Source organism: Saimiri boliviensis, chromosome 17 (assembly GCF_048565385.1).
Source record: "Saimiri boliviensis isolate mSaiBol1 chromosome 17, mSaiBol1.pri, whole genome shotgun sequence".
In the NCBI taxonomy this organism is placed as follows: Eukaryota; Metazoa; Chordata; class Mammalia; order Primates; family Cebidae; genus Saimiri; species Saimiri boliviensis.
In genome coordinates, this window is record NC_133465.1 from 67,528,268 (window position 1) to 67,551,085 (window position 22,818).

The following is a 22,818-nucleotide window of genomic DNA, read 5'->3' on the forward strand; positions in this document are numbered from 1 at the left end:
AAACCACCCATTCACACCTACACACCTACCCTCACTCTCTTAGCAGCTAGAAACAGAAGGGCCCTTTCCTCCTGCAGTGTCCCTAGGGTGCCCTCTACTGAGAAAGCTCCACATTGTACTCAGTGAGAGGAGAAATGTTGAAAGGAACTTGGTCATTATTGCAGAGCAAATGTTTAAGGGTGACTTTGAAGCAAATAGTCAATACATTAATCACTGGCATAACACCCTATATGCCAGCCAAACTCTTTTTCAAGTTTTCAACGCTAGCTCATAGGCTGCTGTGACCTCTTCTGAGCAGAATTGCTCTACGTTGTGTTTCAGTGTATCTTTATGGTAGCTCACCATGCTGTGTGGGAATCTTTGTTTTTTTTTTTTTTTTAAATTAGCTTATCAAATAAACATAATGATAGTGTACATAAGAGTCACCTCCAAAGATTCTGATTTGGTTGTGCTAGGGTGGAAACTAGGAATCTACATTTTTAATAGGCACCCCAATGATTCTAATGATGGTGGTCCCTGAGGTAGCACTTTGAGTAATATACTGGTCTGTATTTCTTGAATACATCCTGGAGGCTGGACTGTAGAAGCTGTATCTTACGCGATATTGTGCCCTTATCCCCAGCACAATGCCTCATGATAGGTTGGTGCGCTACAGTGTGGGCTGAATGTAAGACAACCAGTCGCTCACTTCCTGCTGTGCTGTTGGGAAGTGTCCCATTCTGATATCTCAGAGTGTCCTCCTGTATCCCATATGGGAAATTCTGACTTAAGACTTTCAGCAGCTAATGCTTTTTCATTTTTTGACTTAACATGATCATTATACTTACACTAGTTTTCTTTAATAGGGAGAAAGAGCAAGAAACACAAGAAGAGGAACGTTTGATGGAAGAAAAGAAAAAGAAAAAGCAGGAAGAAAAGAAAAAGAAGGAAGGTGCTCAGAAAAAGGTTCGCTTCAAGTTTCTACTTCATTGTCTTTGTATCATTGTGTGTCTCATTTGTATCATCATAACCCTTACATGACAAAGTTTCATTCTGTTACTTTTTAAATCAATATGCCAAGTCTGTAATTAGCGAATAATAGATATCCTACTGGTGAAATAAATACAGGTGACAGCCATTAAATGTCTAATGGGAACTAGGCATGTTAGAGCTGTGTTTTAGGGAAGCTGTGTTTTGGTTTGTGGTGGTTAAGTGTGTCCATGTTATTCTACTTAAAATGAACTGTCCTGAACAGCCATGTCCAATAAATGAAGAAAGGGCCATTCAAGTGATCTTATTAGAAAAACTAGAAATATATATTTTTTTTTTGGCAGCTTTGGCAAATGTTCTTTTACAAATCCTATTAGTAAAGATTAAAAATAAAAGCCCTACTGTAAACTTTATAGTCAAGCTCGAATTTTATGGCATTTAAAATACCAAGTTACACCATTTGTCTTTGTTCTTACCTAGTTTAATGTATCTTGTCGTTTAAACTGTGTACTTGTCAGAAGCTGTTAAAATTATAGCACTTAAATGAGCTCCAGATAGAATTTTTTGCCTTTAGATTAATATTGTCATGTAACCAATGGCATGTAGACAGTTACACATTTTTCCCACTAATTATAATAAATTAACTTGACAGAAACTCATTTTTAAAATTTTCAGTTAAAAGTTTGCTTATAAACTTTCATAGATGTGTACATTCTATACATTATTATTCCTAAAGAGTTTCTTTTCTTTCTTTCTTTCTTTCTTTTTTTTTTTTTTTCCAGGCTGCTGATCAAAAAACCAAAGGTAAGTTTATTTATATGGTGGGGGGTGTATTTACAGCAGTATCAAAATTTTTATGATCTAAGCCTGCCTTTGAAACTACTTGTTATTATTCATTGTGAAATTCCTCATTTTTCACCGGTTTTACATCTGCATCTCACTGGCATTTGGTTAATCTAAAAACGCCTGAAAAATGTTGTGTTAGCTTTTCAAACAATGCTTTTAAATTTTCTTTTGGTTCATTTCCACCAAATAGGACTGAACTGATAAAGTTGATTCAGTTTGAATAAGAACAACCAAAGGATACCTGCATTTTTTTTAAAGGTTCCAATGTGTCTTTGCCAGCTATCCTTTATAATAAAAAAGGTATATTCTTTCTGGATTCCCTCTTTGCTTATTAATATGTAAAAGATTTCTCTTTTTATCCTCCATGTCCAGAATTTGCTAGTTATTATAAAAGGTGTTGGTGGAAACACGCATTTCTTGCTGTAACTCAGGCATCCTGTGATGTGCTGGAGATTCAGAATAAACGAAATGATAGCCACACTCTAAGCCTCTTCATGTTATACATGTATGTTTAGTTATTTTCCAGTGGCTAAGAGTACACTCTCAGGAGTCACGTACACTAGCTCTGTTTAATTTGGGACAAGTTACTTCGTATCTTTAGGCTTCAGGTATCTCATATTTAAAATGACAAAGGTAGTGAATGGTTCCTACATCATAAAGCTGTTATAAAGACTAAATCAGTACAATTATTTGTCAATTAAAAATAAAATATAAAAGACTAATTGAGATCATGCAGGAAAATGGCTCAGTACCTAGCATATAATTGGTGCTCAGTATAAAGGTTTCCTATAACTGTTATTCCGAAGTTTTTATTTTCCACTGGACCATCACATGTACACAACTGTACATGTAGAGACACTCTCACAGCTAATACTCTACTTTTGTGTGACATTTTATAGTTTTCAAAGTCAAGCTTATGTATATTACCTCATTTGAACTTCATAGTTGAACAGGAAAGGAATTTGTTTACAGATAATCTACCATGAGTTAAGAGGCTGGTTCTTGGTTAAGAACCGGTTAGTGGTAAAGACAAGACTTGAGGGAGCCCAGGTCTCCGAACCTCTAGACTAGAGTCACATGAAGAGAGGGAGTTAATGTTCAATGAATATTAAAAAAAGCATAGCAAAAAAGACATTTTTCTCTCATACTCTCAGAAGCACTGTGAATTTACATAATACTTTTCCAGAAGGGTCCAAAAGGGTTATGGTACATAGTCGTATTTGAATAAGAAACAATGGTTTCTGATAATTGTCATTTCAAAGTATAGAATTATCTGTTCTGGATCATCTATCTTTTTTCTTTTTTCTTTTTTTTCAACATTTTGGGTTTTCAGTCTGATTCAGCACTAGTTATATTCTTTGTCCTTACCATTGCTTTCTCCTCAAGTAGTAACAAATTGCTTATTACTGAATAGTGATTGTGAATTACATTGTCCCGCCACTTTACACGGAGCTGTTATTTTCTGTTACTGTTCTGATGAGAAATTTCTCTCTTTTTTTGAGACAGACTCTTGCTCTGTCACCCAGGCCGGAGTGCAGTGGCACAGTCTCAGCTCCCTGAAACCTCTGCCTCTCAGGTTCAAGTGATTTTCCTGCCTCGGCAACCCCAGTAGCTTGGATTACAGACTTGCACCACCACAGCTGGCTAATTTTTTGTATTTTTAGTAGAGACTGGATTTTGCCATGCTGGCCAGGCTGGTCTTGAACTGCTGACCTCAAATGATCTGCCCCTTCTTGGCCTGCCAAAGTGCTGGGATTACAGTTGTGAGCCATCGTGCCCAGCCTCTGTTGAGAATTTTCATTGCTGACTTTAAACGCTACTGGATTTTTCTCTTCTTCTCCTATATCCTCTAAAATACTGTTCCTTTGGGTACAGTTTATCAGTAACTACTAACTAGCCTTAGAATGGGTTGTAATAATAACTAATGTCTTTCTAAACAAAAAATGCTTTTTGAATTATAAATAATGTAACAGTACTGCTAGGTAATTCATTGATGAATATTAGCAGCATCAAGGTTTATGTTTTTCTCAGACTCTACGTTATTACTGGTTCAATTCAAAATTCACTGCCTGAGAAATACTGGTTCCAGCTTTCTGACTGGACACTGTGTTGGGTGACACAGCCTGGGCTGACTGTACATATGGATACATGTTAATAGTACTAGTATTAGCGTTCACACATAAAATTGATGCTTTTCTAACATTCTAGCATTTTGACTTCTCTCCCCTGCTCCAGATTGTGTGTCCATGAGGGCAGGGACCACATTTGCCATGAGGCAGCACCCAGAAGTCTCAGGGCCTGAGTCGTTTGAATATAGGAAAGTGTTTAGCAATTTGAGAGAGTCTGAGAGTTGGATACTTTTAAGAGAGAGGCTGCAGTTATATATTAGATTGTATGATATGCTGTATCAATTAACATTGTAGAAAGAAGTTTGAGTAATTTTGGTTTTGATAATTAGCTCAAAGTAGACCAAATCAGTTAGAAATTCCCTTGTTCTGCAGTATTACACACCACTAAACTTGCAGCATTAGTAAAGCAGTGCCCCAGTTATTTAGCATTATATTTGACTTAATTTTCTCAATAACAGAAATGCTTTCGATTTTGATTTGTTTTAAACATTTTCAAGGAACTTTTTAGAATATATACCATGCCCATCTATTATACCCCTCTACCTTCTTACCTGGAGAATATTAATGAGTCTAATCCATTTTTAATAGATAAGTCTTCATTAGAACATTAATTACACTTAAAAAATTCTTGCATCTGGCTATAACCATTGAACTTAAACTATGAAGGTTTTTTTTTTTTTTTTTTTTTTTTTTTTTGAGACAGTCTCACTCTGTTGCCAGGCTGGTGTGCAGTGGTGCAGTCTCCGCTCACTGCAACCTCTGCATCCTGGGTTCCAACGATTGTCTTGTCTCAGCCTCCCGAGTAGCTAAGTTTACGGGCACAACCCACCACACCCAGCTAATTTTTGTTTTGTTTTGTTTTGTTTTCTAAGTAGAGACAGGGTTTCGCCATGTTGGCAAGGATGGTCTTGATCTCTTGACCTAGTGATCCGCCTGCCTCAGCCTCCCAAAGTGCTGGGATTACAGGCCTGAGCCACCACACCCCACCTGAACTATGAATTTTTATTTAAAAGATTAATGCTGAACTGAAGCTAACTAGAAATATATCTTTTTTGAACAGCTTAATCTAATACATAGCATGCTTTCCTGCGCTCCCTTCACAAATTTGAAAAGTAGATTTCTAGAAAGTGTGCTTTGTAAAATTATTACTAAACAGAAATTTTGTTTCTGGCTCTCTTTTCAAATTCTAACCCGTGATGTCTTTGTTTGGGTCATTTTCTTTTTAAGATTCAGGCCAAGTGAGTATATTTGTGTGAAACACTATGCTGCCAGGATTCATACCCCAATCCTACCCTGATGTGATTATGGGAGCCACATTTTCTCTGCAGCTAGGAGATACACTTTTATTCAGCCCTGGGGGTATTCACTCTAAGAGTTGATTCACTTTGGCTTTCACCAGTTTCTTCCTTTTGACCTGTCCTTGATTCTCCTCTGTGCCTCTGAGTCTGCAAACCCTGCAGTGCGGTTGATGTCCTGGACGCCTAAGGAACCTGGGCATGTTTGTATACCTGGAGGCCTTTTCCTTGATTGTCTCAGAGAGTCTTGGGTTGCTGTCGTATTCAACTTTTTCTTACTTTTGCCTGCTGTGATGAAAAACAAAAGTTATATATTCTCATTGAAAATAATTTGAGGTTATCTAAAGATAAATTAGATTTCACTTGAAATCCCTCTATCCTGAGATACTTACCCGTTAACAGTTCATTAGCCATCCTTGAATGCATCTCTCTCTGAATTCATATACATAAATATATGTTGATAGGGGTTCTCCACTGTTCCCCACAGTTAGCTCTCCCAGATCCCTGTTCCTTTCAAGAGCTGCACCAAGAAATTTGGAAACCTCTGAAGGAGCCTATTCATAAACTAGTCCTTTGTAAATTCTGCTGAATATTGTCTTTGCGTTGGTGATCAAAGAAAGAGACTGCTGAACACAATTACCTGTTACCCTTAGTGAGACCCCAGATGCTCCTATACTGGGGGAAAAGGGAATCAGATAGAATCCTGCTGCCGTTAACTTGTGCATTGTAGCTCTCTGTGGAGTAACTAGGGTCCAAGTGTCACTTCAGACTGGCATGGGTTTTGTGACCGTAATGAGTAATCAGTTTTCTTTATTTTTGTCACTGCCTTTAATTTAGGCACTGGTAATAGTAGCTTTATTTGTGATGTAATGACCTTGTGGGCCTAGGTTTTCAGTATTGTTTTCTGGGTGTTTTCATGGCTTGAGTGAGGAGTGTGTATTTTTTTTTTTTTTTAATGATTATGATAATTCTCATAAATGTGACAATTCAATTCATTGGTTTTAGCCAGATTTTTTTAAGTTCATAAAGTAGATATTTTCATACAAAAAGCTCAAAGACTGTGTATGAAAGTGAGTATCTTGATGACCCAGTATGGCTTGTGCTTTATATCATTGAGTTACAATTTTTAAGCCACATACATTTAAATTTGTACTTTTTTTTGAGAAAGAGAGGGTCTCACACTGTCACCCAGGTTGAGGTGCAGTGGCACAAACACAGCTCACTGCAGCCACCCACCACCTCCGAGGCTCAAGTGATCCCCCCGCCTCAGTCTCCCAAGTAGCTGAGACTACAGGTGCACGCCACAGTGCCTGGCTAATTTTTTTATTTTATTTTATTTTATTTTTTAAGAGAGACAGCGTTTTGCTCTGTGCCCAGGTTGGTCTCACACTCGAGCAATCCACTGACTTTCGCCTTCCAAAGTGCTGGGATTACAGGTGTGAGCCACCAGTTCAGCCGAAATTCATACATTTAATTAGTATCCTAATCTGCTTGTAAAGAGTATAATTTCAGTTTTGTAATGAGGTATTAAACTTTACCATGCATTCAATTTGTAATTGGTAAACAGAACCTCTAGGTGTTTTCGTATATAATGTAAGTCAGTTGAAGCCATGGTCTTCCAGTAGTTTTCGGTTGAGTGATGAGGGTTTTAGAGTCACAAAATACTGGCAGTGTGCTTAGGCTCAGTTGAAACATACGAAGTTTTCTATCAACAAAAATGAAAAGTGGTGAGAATTGAGTTTTATAGCATGTCTTCCCAGTTTTATAGTCACACATAGAAATATATGTTTTTTATATTTTTTTTTTCTGCAACCACATAATGGGGCTGGAGACATGGGTATTCTACATCGGTTATCAGTAGAATCATTAATCTTAGGAAGGAACTTAAGGTGTTTTCAAATAAGGCTGAAAAAAATTTCTAGGAAATTTATTCTATGAGGTATCTTCAGGTCATGGCATCTTTTAGGTTTTGAAATATTAGATATGTCTTTCTTTACCTATGTTGTTTTATGTTTAAAGTGTTTATTTTACTGTTGAATTCCAAGGGAGAAATGTAACTATTATTTTTTTTCCATGGAAACAAAAGAATGTATTAAGATGAGACATTTTTAAAATACGTAAATTCAGAAGGGGTGAAAATGTGTTTATTGCCAGAACCTCCAAGTAGGTAGGTGAATGTTTAAGTTGTTGATCAAATGGTGCAAGAAAGGAAGTGAGCCTAGCGATTGGAAGCGGCATGCTGTGCTCCAGGGGTGTCTCCCAAGGGCACTTGTGAGTCTCAGATGAAGTGAACATTCACATCTCTGTTTCACATGACTTTTCACTAAAACTTAAACAGAAAGGCAGTTTATGTGTTTAGACAGAGTTACAGTTTATAACTGTAAAGGATGCTGACAATCTGCTTTCTAAGAAATAATTTGTTTACGCAGCTCAGTTTCTTTTCTGTGATTTTTAAAAACAGCTTTATTGAGTTATTGTTGACGTTATATTTTAAGAGAACAATTAGACAAGTGTTGGTATGTATTCACCTATGAAACCATCACCACGATCAAGATGACATCCATCATCCCTGAAAGTGTTCTCGTGGCCTTTTCGGATCCATCTCTTCTGTCCCCACCCTGCCCCCATCTGTCTCTAGGCAAACACTGATCTGCTTTTTGCCACTCTAGAACATGGTATTGAGGGACTCATACACTGTGCACTTTGGTTTCTTTCACTCCGTGTTTTGCTTTTGGAATCCCTCTGCACTCCAGTGTGTGTCAGTAGTTCATCCCCTCTCACTGCTGGGCAGTGCTCCATTGTGTCGGTGCGTCACGGCTCTTTCTCCTGCTCATGGACATTTGCGTTTTTCTGCTTTTGAGCTATTGAGTGAAGATTCTTTGATCATTTATGTACAAGTCTTTATATGGCTGTATGCTTTCACTTATCTTGGATAAATGCATAATATTAAAATGACTATATCATATGATAGGTGTATGTTTCATTTCCCAAGAAATTGCACAGCTCTTTCCCAACGTGTTTATACTGTTTTATAGTTCGGCATCCGCACCAGTGCATGGTATGGTTATCTTCATAATTTTAGCCATTCTAATAGGTATGTAGTGGTATCTCATTACGGTGTTAATTTGCAGTAACCCAGTGACTAATGATGTTGCACCTTATTTTCATGTGCTTATTTGTCATTTGTATATCTCCCTTAGTGAAGTATCTTTTCAAGTCTTTTGCCCATTTTTCATTGTTACTCATTTTCTTTTTCCAGATTGGTTTCCGACACTAAATTGGCCTCTAGAGTTGGGCAGAAAGACTCATCACTACAGCTTAGTGGTCTGCATGCGTCAATCATTTCCCTTCTGTGTCTGTAGTTACTTGTAAATAGGAATCAGAAAATGTGGCCCTGCAAATAGAATCACATTTTATCTAGCTTTTGGCTATAACTAAAGATTCTATTAATAAATGGACTAAATATTAGTCACAAGTCACGTTTTGCTACCTAGAGATGGCTAATTTATTAACTTAACAAACAGTTAATAAATATAGATTGCAGAGATTAGTTCCCTGTTTTTAAAGACGGTAAACCACAGATACTGGGGTCTGCTTGAGATGAGAGAGTGAGAGGAGGGAGAGGAGCAGAAAGATCACTGTTGGGCACTGGGTGATGAAATAGTCAGTAAATCAGACCCCCATGACATGAGTTTACCTGTGTAACAAACCTTCATATGTACCCTGAACCTAAAATAAGTTTTTTTTAAAAAGTTCCCTGTTCTCAAGAGAGATTTTAGTAGGAAGAGCCAGGCAGATAAGCAAATATATTTATATGCATATGAATGCTATAAAATGTTCTGGACATTGTAACTTCTTTATCTCAGCCGGGTATCAGTAGGGCAGCATATGCACTTCATGGCCAGTGGCTGGGAGAGAGCCAGTGCTTCCAGGTATGAGAAGTCGCGCTCTAAGGAAAATACAGAAATAAATTTTACAATTGTTGGCAGCAGACAAGCTGCTGAGTGAGGTGGTGGCTGCTGCAGTGAAGACTCAGCAGGGGGTCAGTGAAGTTGGTTGTGATTTATTTATCTCACACCTTCTACCTGAAAGGATTTTAGGTTTGGTCATCTTTTCATCAAATATTCGTATCTCTGTAAGAAAAGATAACCTGTTTTTAAAAGAACGTTGAGAGAATTGGGAAAGGAAAATACTGGTACGAATGAGGTTAGTGTGTACTGGAGCTGGGCCGCTCCCACTTGTGCCCGAAGTTTGCTATGAAAGCGAGAACAAGGAGGGGTTGCCTCATACCAGTCATCTTAAACCCATCCATCAGGTCATTAAAACCGAGTGCTCGTACCAAGCTATTCTACCCAAAAAAGAGTTGAAACTTTTTTTCAACTCTTGAGAGAGGTAGAAGGTGCAAAGCCAGCTCACAGAGTCCTTGAATACCTTCTTAAGGACTTTAAATGATCTTCTAGACCAGAGGGGGAGCCATTGGAGTGTTTTAAACGGGAGAGTGACATCATGAGATTTGTGCTTTAGAAAGATCACAGAACATGCAGAATTGAAGATGAATTAAACAGGAGGAGAGAGGGCTTGGAGGCATCAGGTGCAGTTAGACCAGTGCATAGTCAAGACTCCACTGACTAAGTGGTGGGTAGCTAAGGGAAGAGTAGTGATGACTGATAGAATGGGCAGAACTTAGAAACTAACTGGGCTAATTATTTGATCCAGCAGATATTTATTGAGCACCTATTATTTGCTTGGTACTGTGCTGACAGCTGTGGGAAGAAAATGATAAAATAGAGATAACTTCCCCACTCTCATGGAGCTGAGTCTTACGAGGAATGGACATAAATCTCAACCACAGTTGATACATGTATCCTTTACTAACTGAGATGGTGACTGTATGACAGCATAAACAAAGGAGCCTGAACTTGTCAGAAATTGTGGAAGGCATCCCTGGGTAATGCTGAACTGAATCTGAAAATAGGCCAGGGAGCACTCCTACGTAGAGAGGGAACAGCATTTGTAAAGACGCTGTGGCCGGATGGAGTATGGCATTTTCCACAAACTAAACAAACAGGAAGCTGTGAAACAGCAGGGTGTGAGGTGAGGCCAAAGCGAGAGATGGGGATTGGTCTGCTGTGCGAGGCATTGAAGAGGAGTTGTGCTCTTTTGCCTAAGAGAATAAGAAGGCTTTTCCAAATCAGTTTGAAATATGGCCAGCGTTTTTCCTCCTGCACCAGCCTTGTCTTACTGTATGTTGGAGTAATTTAACTTTGGCTCCCTCTTCTGGCAGGTTGTAGGATTCTGCACTTTCAGAGGGAAAATATCCTAGGATTACGGCTGTTTCGCAATTAATCAGTCCTGGGAGAACACGTTTGAGACATAATTCCACTTAAGTCTTCTGTGTTTCATGAGATTTAGGATTTGCCGTTTGTTCTGAGAGCTTACTCAGTTCAGGATGATTTAGCATGAAAAGCGACGTGGTCAAGAGGAGTTAAGGGAAACTGACAAGCTCTGTACCCAGTGGACTCGCTTTGCCCGCCATGTTTTGTCCACTGTGTTGCCTTACTTAGGGGTTGTTACGATCGATGTTACATATGAGAAGGTTATAGAAGAGCCTGTGTGCATTAATGACGTCTTCATGACTCAGCTTTAACACACGCTGTTACCAACATTTTCTAACTTGATCTTGTAAATAAGCCTATTGTTTAAAAACAACTTAGATATACTTGCATACGTGATAAATAGTACATTTTCTTATAGCCGGAGTATCCCAGGGCCAAAACAAAGTAGCCTTTTAATGAAATGATTCTTACTGTTTGTAGTCATTATTAAAATAATTTTACTTTCTTTTAACATTTATGTTATCTAGTCTGTGATGTATTGAGAGTGGCATTTAATTTAATACCTTTTAGAGAGGTAACTGTAATATGTTAGAATAGAAAATACCTCTGAACGGCATTTCTCATTAGCAACAGACACTAAGTTAATGTAGTTTGTAGTTAATGAGTCTGTGCTCATTTTGAGTTGGGCTCCACACGTTGCCACGGTGATAGATCAGCCAGAAGCATCCACTGAACAAACAGAAGGCACCGCTCGTGTCCCTCTGGGACTGCTGATGAGCAGAGCAGATGGGCCCTCTGCGCTCAGAGCTGTCTTCTGCTTGCATCTCATGGTTCTAAGGCAACTTCTTGCCATGATGTTTGCCGCTGGATAGGCTGCAGAAGAAATGATAATAACAAAAACATTCCTTGGAATCAATGGTTGTGCTGGCACAAGAGAGTACTTCAATTACATAGTCACATTTGCAAACAAGCTTATATTTGAGTAAATTTAAATTTAAAATGTGAAGAAACTGAATCTTTGAATATATATTCTGAAATGACTAGAATTACTGCTTGATTTTTTTTACCGTTTTCTTTTTTCATTGTGTGGTGTCCGTGCGTAAGAGAAGTCCTATGCTTTATCATACAAAAGCTTGTTTCTTAAGTTCTGAGATGACATCAATCATAGGACATATCATCGATTCAATAACGTCCTGTTGACAGGTGGAGCATGAGTGAAGAAACGATGTTACATTTATGCACCAATTTTAAGGTGCACCTAAATTTCAGAATGATGTGTTAAAATGTGTGTGTTTAAATGTCCCTCCAGTTAGCATTTGCCTTTAAAATGTTAATTTTCAAATACACTGCTCTCATCCATTTCACACCTACTTATCATTATACTTTAGGCTAATGGTGGCAGCCCACGGGATTCTAATTGAGGGTCCTTTTAACAGTAAATACCATTATAAGGAAACAGTGGTATACCTAGCTTATACCACATACTGTGATGTCGTCTAGGTAGATGGAAGATTTAAATGTACTACTTGGGCCGGGCATAGTGGCTCATGCCTGTAATCCCAGGACTTTGGGAGACTGAGGCAGTCAGATCACCTGAAGTCAGGAGTTCCAGACCAGCCTGGCCAACATAGCAAAAACCCATCTCTACTAAAAATACAAAAATTAGCTGGGCATGGTGGCGGGTGCCTGTAATCCCAGCTACTTGGGAGGCCAAGGCAGGAGAATCACTTGAACCCAGGAAGTGGAGGTTGCAGTGAGCCAGATCATGCCATTGCACTCCAGCCTGGGCAACAGAGCAAGACTCCATCTCAATAAATAAATAAAACTTCTTAAAAAAAAAGTCTATTCTCTTAACCAGATTTTGGCTGAAGAATATAGAAACTACTCTAGCTATTATTGGCAGAAAGGGATTTAAAATGTGGGGCACTGGGTGAGTATAAAATCACTGAAAGGGCTGTAGGGGAGTAAACTCTGGCCTGTGCCTTCAGAAATGATTCCCTGAAGAGTTGCTACCTCCAGGAAGAATTGGGAGGCCCCATTGGCTCTCTTGATTCCAGAGCACAGTGCCACTGCCGCAGACCAGGGATCAGGGAAGCGGCACTAACGCTGTCTGTCATAGCCACTAACGCTATCTGTCAGCAGCCACAAAGGAGCGAGTGGGAATGTGGCTCCTGCGCAGAAACTTCCACCATCTCACAGGCACCCACAGCCAGTACCCGGCCAGGTCACATGCACCTGCATGTAATTGGGGGAGCGGATCCCTAGCCTCAGCTGTCCTTGCCGGGAGGCTGTGTAAACTGTGTGCCAGGCTTGTCAGTCCCGTATCAGGTGTGCCTGTGGTGGTGGGTGGGAGAGACCACTTTGACTCCTCGCTTTGTAAACATTTCAAAAATAATGGATGGCCGTTCGTTAACATTCATCTAGCACCTAACACTTTCCAAACTGTTGGAGATACGAGAACCAAATTAAGAGGGGAGGTTTAGAACCAGCCTAAGATCTAATCGTCCACTCCTGAGTACAGCTGTCATTATCTCTTCTAAATTAGTGCAGTCTCTGCCTGCCTTCTTCCCTTCTTTAGGCTATTCTCTGAGGTTCCTCCTTTAACATGATAATTTAACAAAGACACTTCTGTGGCTTCTATTGCTTCTGAGAGGAGGAGGATTATTACAATATAAACACTGTGTCCCAAGTGCAGTCGCTGTTCTAAACTGTTCTTTACATAGATTAACATTCTGTCCTCAAGGAACTCAGTAAGGGATTCTTAGCCCTCTTTCTCCCCCCCCCCCTTGCCCGCACAAAATGGATGGCACGACTGAGGGACGGAGAAGCTAAGTCACTTACCCAGGATGCCCAGCGAGGAAGTGGCAGAGCTGAGGTTGCAACCCCAAGTCCATACCCTTAGCCACTGCATTACCTCTCAGGAGAGGTGTATGGAATTGACAAACCTCTGGGAAGGTGGAATATACAGTCAGGGAGGGAAAGATAGGTGGGGCTTTGGTGGAATGGGGACATTTTATTTCTTAAGCTGGAGATTGGCTCCATGGAGATTTGTTGATTATTTGGTCTTTATGCCTTTTTTAAAATGTCTTATATTTCTAAATAAATTTTTAAAGAAAAGACTTTCTTGGTAGTATGACTTGGGTGACGGAAGAAGATAGAAACACCTCAGCATGCTGACACCCCATGCTCCCCTGCTCTGCTCATTCCCGGGTGAGGACTGTAAGGTGGATCCATAGGGAACTTCTTTTCCCAAGGTGTGTTCCCGCTGAGGTGGCAGAGCTGAACAAGGAGGGCACCACTGCCTTGCTGTCTCCTCTCCCAACCGCTTGGCTCTAGAGCCTGCCCAGGGGCTCAGAGACCTCGACAGATTTAAGTGCCTATTGAGTTCGGACAACTCATGACTGCACGGCCATTCAGCTTACCGTGGGTTAACAATTGGGGCAGCCTGTCCCTAGAGTTTCTGAAACTGGAGGCTCCAGGCTTCTAGTGTGGCAGCCAGGTGGGAACACTGAGGAGTATCCATCCGTGGAACCACCCAGTGTTCTCCCAGCTACAGGTCAAGTGATACCATCCAAAATCCTTCCAGGGTCTCTGCCTCCCTCTCCAGCCTCCTGTGAACCAACCCTGCTAGGCTTCAACCCCTAAAGGCAAGAAGCTCTTTTTCATTTCGGGAACTTCCCATGCACTGTGTAGGCTGGTGGGAGTGAGTTTGTAGACATGAGGTACATATACACTCACACACGCAGACATACTTGACCTCGATAACCCTGACAGTTTTCCAGGCTCAGTTTAATTGTCACTTTGTCAAAGGAGCTTTCCGAGTCCCTAAATTGGTCCTCTCGTCCCACTGTTCCTCTCGTCATGAGTACAACAATGTGTAATTTTATATTTGTGGAATCATTTTAAAGATAATGTCTCTTTTACTATATGATAAACTATAAGGACAGGAACCATGTCTTTTTCTATTACTCATTATTCACAGTGCCCAGCATGGAATAGGAACCCATAAAATGTTTTCTAAATAAGGGGAGGATTGGTGAGGATATTGACATGTGTTCGGGGGTGGAGCAAATGATAGGCAGATTGCATGGGAAAACAAGGAGTTTGAGCCCTTATAGACCCTGCTTCCCTTTTTTTTTTTTTTTTTGTGGCACTTCACACCTGACGAACCATGTATCTTACACATCACGTTTATTGTTGACCTTTTTTCTCTGCTGAGATGTAAGCTCCACAGGGCCAGGAATCTCTTTTTTGTTCTTTGATGCAGCCGCAGCCTAGAAGAGGCTGAGCTATAAAAACCTCTGTATTTGTTGAATGCATGAGTACCTTCTGTCTCTATAAACTACAAATCCAGGCCATAGATTAAGAGAAGCTGGATGGCATCAGAATTCTAGAGTGCAGGAAAAATGTTAAGCAATTACAAGAGGGGAGTTTTGGCAGTCCATGTCAGGTTAGTAAGAGGAATTCTTGGTGGCAGCAGGCGTTTATGCTAGCGTTAGCAAGTCACAGAGTGCATTGCTGTTTCTGAGACTGCGTGTAGCAGTGTCAGGCGGTCTGGAAGTGACTGAAGGTTGGGATAATACAGGACTATGGATAGGAAGGAAGGTTGGGGGCCTCCGCCATTACAGATGGCAATATTGAAGTGACTGAGCATGATGAGACAAGCCAACTAAAATGGCTAGGAAAGAAGCAGAGAAAATGGGTTGCAGCCAGGACTTGAAAAGGCGCAGAGCCTTGCAAGGGTAGACTGGAGGCTAAGGAGGCTGGGTCAGCGAGGCAAGTTCCTTCTCCCTTGGTCTCCTAGAGATGACAGTGTAGAAAAGTCTAAAAAAGGAACTTCTTCAAGATAAAAATTCTCCAAAATCTAAAGGTACAGCAGTCTGAACTTCGTATCCATACTGTAGCCTGTGGTTTTAGGGAAAGCAAAATGTGGGAATCTGTTTGGCCCTATTATGATAAAACTACCTGAAAATTTTAGCTGAAAGCAGAAAATCGTTTCTTGGAATGAAAATTTGTTTTAAAAGACTTGCTTTCTTATATAAAGAGTTATCATCTACCTTTTCACCAGCAGATGTCACCCTCAATTAAAAAAAGGCAGAAGCTTACTAGGCACAGAGTAACCAAAGTTTCCAGTTTGCTGAAAGTTTTTTTTTAAACTAAATATGTAGTTATTAAATGGTTGCTATCTTAATTTTTCTTAAACAAATGATTTGTTGAAAATCATAAAGAAGCTCAAGTTCCCACGTGAGCCCTTGTCTTCAAGGTGTGACCCTAGAGTCCAGTCTTTTGGACGAAGGGGGCTGTCAAGATTGCTTTGATACCTGTTTTTTGGGACAGTAATAGATTCATAAATGAGGATCTGAAAAGAGTATATGGCTAGGCCAAAATTGCCCATTTAATTTATCTGTGTTATAAGAATAGATCCACATTTGAGATCCTCCACTTCCCATTTGAGATTGTTAGGTGGCTTCTTGATTCAAAGATCCAAAAAGTACTGGCTTAAGTCACAGAAGGTTTATCACTACATGACATAAAAGAGACCCAGAGGTACAGCTCAGCTGGGTCAGAATTCCCCATTCCTTCTGTCTGTTGCTTTGCCATGTGAGGCTTCTTCTCCCTTTTCTTAAGGTCTACCAGCCATAGCGTTAGTGTTGCAAGGTGGAAATACCACTGTGAGAGCAAGCATTTGGGTAAACTGAGGGTGCCATGCTTGTGTTATACTCCAGGGCCCTTGGTCTTTATGTTAGTGAGTAAATGCTTAGTGGCATTGTTTTCTGTTTGTGAAATAATGTGCTAGTACTTTAGTGTAGAGTAAATAGTTGTGAGGGAAAATCTCCCACCTGAAAAAGCTTGCGAGCTGTCACAACTTCTAGTTTCTCAGTCTCTGTTTCACTTTCAGTCTTTATGAAAACAGGTAATTATTGAAATTTAATAGCTTCTGAGAACCTAGCTTATCTTTTTCAAGAGTGCCATTTCTAGACCAGCCTCATTCAATAGAAATAATGCAAGCCACAAATATGAGCTGTGTAAATCATTTTAAATAGCCTAATTACATTACTTAAAAAGTAACAGGTGGATTACTTTCGATAATGTTTGTTTAACTTGATGTATCCAAAATACCACTTCAATGTGAAAACAGAAAAATTGTTAATGAGGATTTCTCTCTTTTGTTTTTTGTTTTTTGTTTTTTGGTACTAATTCAGCGTAATCACATCTCAATGTAGACATCAAGTCACAACAGCCACACTTGGCCAGTGGCTACTATACTGGGCAGCACATGGTCATTCTTCCTCTCTACACCTGAGATTTCCAGTCAATTGCATAAGCTTTAAATACTCTGTGGGTCTTATTTCCCCCGTTGATTGTTGATTCACTTAGGTGAGAAACCTAAGTGCTCCAGTACCTTCCTGCAGCAACCAACACGGTCCTGGATTCAGACCAGGACATTCTTGTTTGACTTTGGGATGTGTTCAGTATGAAAGAAAGCTTCCTTAGGCAGCACTGTCGAGTAGGCAGCTGACGAAGGAAGCTGCAGTTGGAGCTCGAGGTCAACACTGGGACAGTACTCAGGCGTCAGTAGCACAGAAATGATGGTCAAAATGGTGAGCATGGACAGCATCTCCAGAGAGTCCAGGACTGGAGAACCGGTACGAGGACTTGCAGCCCGTTAGCGGTGAGAGGACCAGCAGAGCCAAAAGAGTCTGAGGGACACAGGAAGGGCATGGGCAGCACGTTCGGACAAGCCTGATGTACGTGTACTAATTCACTGATCCTGTTGGGCTTGTAGCTCAAGGCTTTTGTATAGTTAGTCAAAGCACCTTCGTTTCTAAGAGTAATCTCATTTATCTAAACTTAATATGTTCCTGTTTTTTCTTGATTAATAGCATCATTTTAATTTTTCATTCAGTAATCATAAAAATTATTCTCACAATTGGAGAGGAGACATGACATAGGTTTTTTTTTTTTTTAATTTATTTATTCATTTATTTATTTATTTATTGAGATGGAGTCTCACTCTGTCACCCAGGCTGGAGTGCAGTAGCACAGTCTCGGCTCACTGCAACCTCTGCCTCTAGGATTCACATCTGCCTCAGCCTCCTGAGTAGCTGGAATTACGGGTGCCCACCACCATGCCCAGCTAATTTTTGTATTTTTAGTAGAGATGGGGTTTCACCATGTTGGCCAGGCTGGTCTCGAACTTCTGACCTCAGGTGTTCTGCCTGCTTTGGCCTCCCAAAGTGCTGGGATTACAGGCATGAGCCACCACACCTGGCCTGTTTATTCATAATTTTTTTAAATTAAAACAACACGTACACGAGACTTTGGGATACATTTCCAGGGTTTTTCCTCCAGAAGGTTTCTGTGTCTGACAGTCTGATATCACACGTGCTTTCTGTTCCTTGTATCTGCCCCTTTTCCTGTAAAGGGCCAGATAGTAAATATTTATTTTTTAAGTTGAAAAACCATTTATTTTACCCAAAATAAAATAGTGACCCAACTCTATCTGTCTAGCCTTTGGGCCAAAAAGAGGCCCAGGGGCAGTGAGACTCTCATCAAGGTCATTCCCAGAATTGTAGACTTCGCTGGCCCTGTGTGGTCTTTGTCATACATTTGTCTCTGGGTTTTTTCCCCATCCTTTAAGAACATAAGGGGCATTCTTAGTTCACCTGCCAGTCCTGCTCGACTCACATAACAGTTCCTCAAGGTAGAAAGGGAAGACTGGACAGGAATGCTTTGACTCTTAAAAAACAAGAATTGACTACACACATAATGCATCGGGCAGATAGTACACAGGAAAACATATTCCATAGTCAGATGTCTTAGAATTTGGTAGTTTATATTGAAAAAGGACGGATAACATTCATTTATGATTTGCTTACTTGATTTCTGTAGCAAGAATTTCTTTTCCTCTGAAGGTTTTGAGGGAAAACAACCCTGAGTTTGTCCTTCGATCATTTTAGAAAGATTAGCAGCAGCATGGTGGAAGAGTACGGTCAAAGATGTTGAGTTCTAGTCCCAGTGGCAGCTGTGGCAATCATAGCCAGATTATCTCGGTGGCCTGGGTCTCTGCAGTTGAGGGAGGGACTGGATGATTTCAAGGTTCCCATCAGCTCAAATTCTTTACTCCTGAGTCCTTGCCTAATTGTTTCCATCAGGTTTTGAGTTCTGGTGCATTTTCTACATTTCCAGTCTTTTAAAAGGCAAGATGACAGGTCAGTACAAAGTCCAAGTGCAGTCGGCCTTTCTTTTCTTTTTTTTTTTTTTTTTTTTTGAGACGGAGTTTCTCTCTTGTTACCCAGGCTGGAGTGCAATGGCGCGATCTCAGCTCACCGCAACCTCCGCCTCCCGGGTTCAGGCAATTCTCCTGCCTCAGCCTCCTGAGTAGCTGGGATTACAGACACGTGCCACCATGCCCAGCTAATTTTTTGTATTTTTAGTAGAGACGGGGTTTCACCATGTTGACCAGGATGGTCTCGATCTCTCGACCTCGTGATCCACCCGCCTCGGCCTCCCAAAGTGCTGGGATTACAGGCTTGAGCCACCGCGCCCGGCCTGCAGTCGGCCTTTCTTATCTGTGGCTTCTGCATCCATGGATTTAGCCAACTGTAAATCAGAAATATTTGAAATATAAATGGATAGTTGCATCTGTACTGAACATGTACACGCCTTTTTTATTGTCATTCCCTAAACAATATGGTATAACAGCTATTTATATAGCATGTAAATTACATTATTATAAGTAATCGAGATTATTTAAATATATAGGAGAGCTGGGCATGGTGGTATGACCTATTGTCCCAGTTATTTGGGAGGCTGAGGTGGGAGGAACAGTTGAGTCCCGGAATTGAAGCCCAGCCCACCCTGGCCAACACGGTGAGACCTGTCTCTTAAAAAAGATTAAAAATTAAAATCAGCAATAAAAAGTATGAGGGAGGATCTGCGTAGGTTATATGCAAATAATAACCCATTTTATATCAGGGACTTGAGCATTTGTGGATTTTGGCCTCCAGGGGGTTTCTGGAGCCAGTCGCTGTTGGATACCGAGGGATGACTGTACTTTGACCTGCATAGTAGCTAGCCATCCAGTGCCAGTTATTTACAAAAGAGAAACTGGGTTTTTCATCACAGAAATTTCTTTAGCTTGCTAATAGTTCTCTTTTTTCATTCCTTCCTCCTCCTCCTCCCCTCCTGCTGCTGCTGCTGCTTTTGAATTTCATAGTAAAAGAACCAATACTCCTAGCTTCCCAAGAAGCACTTGTTGAGTCTAGAATAAAACTTTTGAGCCAGGTGCAGTGGCTCACACCTGTAGTCCCAGCACTGTGGGAGGCTGAGATGAGTAGATTGTTTGAGTCCAGGTTCTTGAACTTACCAGGAGTTCTAGACCAGCCTGGGAAACATGTCAAAACCCCACCTCTAAAGATACAAAAAATTCACTGGGCGTGGAGTTGCATATCTGTCATCCCAGCCACTTGGGAGGCTGGGGTGGGAGGATCACCTTAGCCCAGGAAACCAAGGCTACAGTGGGCTGTGTGATCTTGCCACTGCACTCCAGCTTGGGCAACAGAAGTGAGGCCCTGTCTCAAAAAAACAAAACAAAAGAGCCTGACTGGGCACTGTGGCTCACGCCTGTAATCCTAGCTCTTTGGAAGACCGAGGTGGATGTATCACCTGAGGTCAGCAGTTTGAGACCAGCCTGGCCAATGTGGTGAAACCCCATCCCTACTAAAAATATAAAAATTAGCCGGATATGGTGGCAGGCACCTGTAATCCAGCTGCTTGGGAAGCTGACGTAGGAGAATCACTTGAACCCAGGAGGCAGAGGTTGCAGTGAGCTGAGATTGCACTATGACACTTCAGCCTGAGCGAAGAGAGCAAAAAAAAAAAAAACTCCATCTCAAAAAAAAGCAAAAACAAACAACACTTTTGAGGCAGATAAGTATGTGAAAAAATAGTTGCTGTTATGCTAATTGTCATTTTTAAATACATTGAGTGGTTTTAAGTTTGCCGTACAAATGTGTATATATACTGTGCTCTCAGTTTTATTTGAAAAGTTGCTATTGTGAAAGAGATGGCAAGTTTTATTCTCTGTCCTGGGTTGGTTTTGTGCTTTATTAAGAGCAGTTTTAAGTTAACAAAACAATTGAGCTACAAGTACAAAGTTCCCGTGTATTCCCTCTCCTCCCCACCCCAAGTTTCCTGTATTTTTATGGTACATTTGATAAAACTGATGCTCCAGTATTGATACCTTTTTTTTTTTTTTAAAGACAGAGTCTCACTGTGTTTCCCAGGCTAGAGTGCAATGGTGAGATCTCGGCTCACTGCAACCTCCACCTCCCAGGTTCAAGTGATTCTCCTGCCTCAGCCTCTTGAGTAGCTGGGATTACAGGTGTGCGCCATGATGCCCAGCTAATTTTTGTATTTTTAGTATGTTGGTTAGGCTAGTCTCAAACTCCTGACCTCACCTGCCTTGCCCTCCCAAAGTGCTGGGATTACAGGCATGAGCCACTGCACCAGGCCAAAACATTAAGATTAACTAAATTCCACAGTTTACATTAGGGTTCACTCTTTGTGTTGTACCCTCTGGGTTTGGACATGCACAATACTGTGTATCCATCGTGGCAGTTTCTCTGCCCTAAAAATCCCTGTGCTCTACGTAGTCATCCCCCACTCCCCTGGCAACCACTGATCTTTTCACCAAAACTAGTTTTGCCTTTTCCAAAATGTCACATAGTTGAAATCATACAGTATCTACATACTGTCGATTTTTCTACATACCGTAGATTATCTACATACTGTACTTTTCTGATTGACTTCTTTCACTTAGCAATGTGCATTTAGAGTTCCTCTGTCTTCATGACTTGATAACTCATTTTTAAAAATCACTTAATGTTCAATCGAATGCACCAGTTCATTCATATACTGAAGGACATCTTGGTTGCTTCCAGTTTTTGACAGTTATGAATAAAGCTACTATAAACATTTGTGTGCACGTTTTTGTATGAATGTAAGTTTTCAACTCATTTAGGTAAATACCTAGTAGATTTTCTGTTGTTATAATTAGCTGAAGGTCACTATGAAGAAAATACATATTTATAGGCCCCTATACACTTAAGAATCAACTTAAAACAAATACGTTCTTCATCTTTCCTTAAAAAGAAAAGATACGGTGGATGTTCATTCCATGTAAAGATAAAGAACTTTAAAATCTAAAGTAATTAGAAAAAAGATTTCATGTCTTTATCAAGGGCAGGGAACTAGGAACAGAGACAGGCTGGACACAGGGAAGAGGAAATTCGTGGACTCCGAAATGCCAGCCATCACAAAATTAAAACTGCGTGTCACGTTCTGTGGGCTTTGCTTAAACCATATTCTTTCAGAATTAGAAGGAGCCATAGAGTGCCAGCTAGTCTGAACCTTTCATTTCCAGATGAGAAAACTGAGGTTTAGGGATATGAAAATTACTTGATTGAGATCATATATATTCTTAGTGGAAGTGAATCCAAGGTTTTTGTATTTTATTTAAGGCATTTTTTTATTTCATCAACTAATTTCTTTACGTTACGTTGCTGTCTCTGCATTTTGTTAAACTTTATATATTTGAGAAAAACAGTCACTTGTTCAACATTTATTGAGCACTCACTGTTGTTGGGCACTATGCTGCCATAATTTACAGCCTAGAGAAGACGACGGTCATTTAAAAAAGTAATACACACAATGCTCAGTACTGTGCTAAATGCCAGGTACTATGGATGTTTAGTCAGAAGCACCTAGACTGGCTTAAGCAACAGGAGGTTTGGAGAGGAAGTGACATTTAGTCTGATATTTAAAGAATGACTAGGAATTACCACGTTTTTTGAATCTGACATCAATTGTATTATGCACTATTTTATATACCACTAAGAAAGAAAGAAAATTGCCAGTTAAACTGATAATACTCATTGTCAGTTGTAAGATGCATCCCCATTTCAGAAATGTTGAAATGTTTGGAAATGTTCCATAGAATTGATGAAATGCAGTGGTTAGATGAGAAGCAAGCAGCTCACAGGGGAGCCGAGCACAGTGAACCTTGAAGCTAAGTCTGGAGAACTGGGAGTCTTACTGCGCAGGACTCTGTAGACTGCAGATTATTTGGATTTTAGTCCGAGAGCGTTACGAGGCCTCATGTTTTAAATCAGGGAGGAGATCTCCATTTCAGAAGGATCGCACTGGCTGCACTGTGGATGGTGGATTAGAACAGAGTCT

At 40.4% G+C, this 22,818-nt stretch overlaps 1 protein-coding gene across 6 annotated transcripts in view; it reads left to right on the forward strand.

Moving 5' to 3' along the window:
- TNRC6C (trinucleotide repeat containing adaptor 6C) overlaps positions 1–22,818 on the forward strand; it is a 146,628-nt gene that overhangs the window by 45,231 nt on the left and 78,579 nt on the right. For all 6 annotated transcript variants that reach the window (XM_074389014.1, XM_074389010.1, XM_074389012.1 and 3 more), the window contains exons 2-3: positions 846–945; positions 1,752–1,773. In XM_074389014.1, coding sequence (XP_074245115.1) covers positions 846–945; positions 1,752–1,773 — 122 coding nt within the window. The remainder of the gene's footprint in view (positions 1–845; positions 946–1,751; positions 1,774–22,818) is intronic.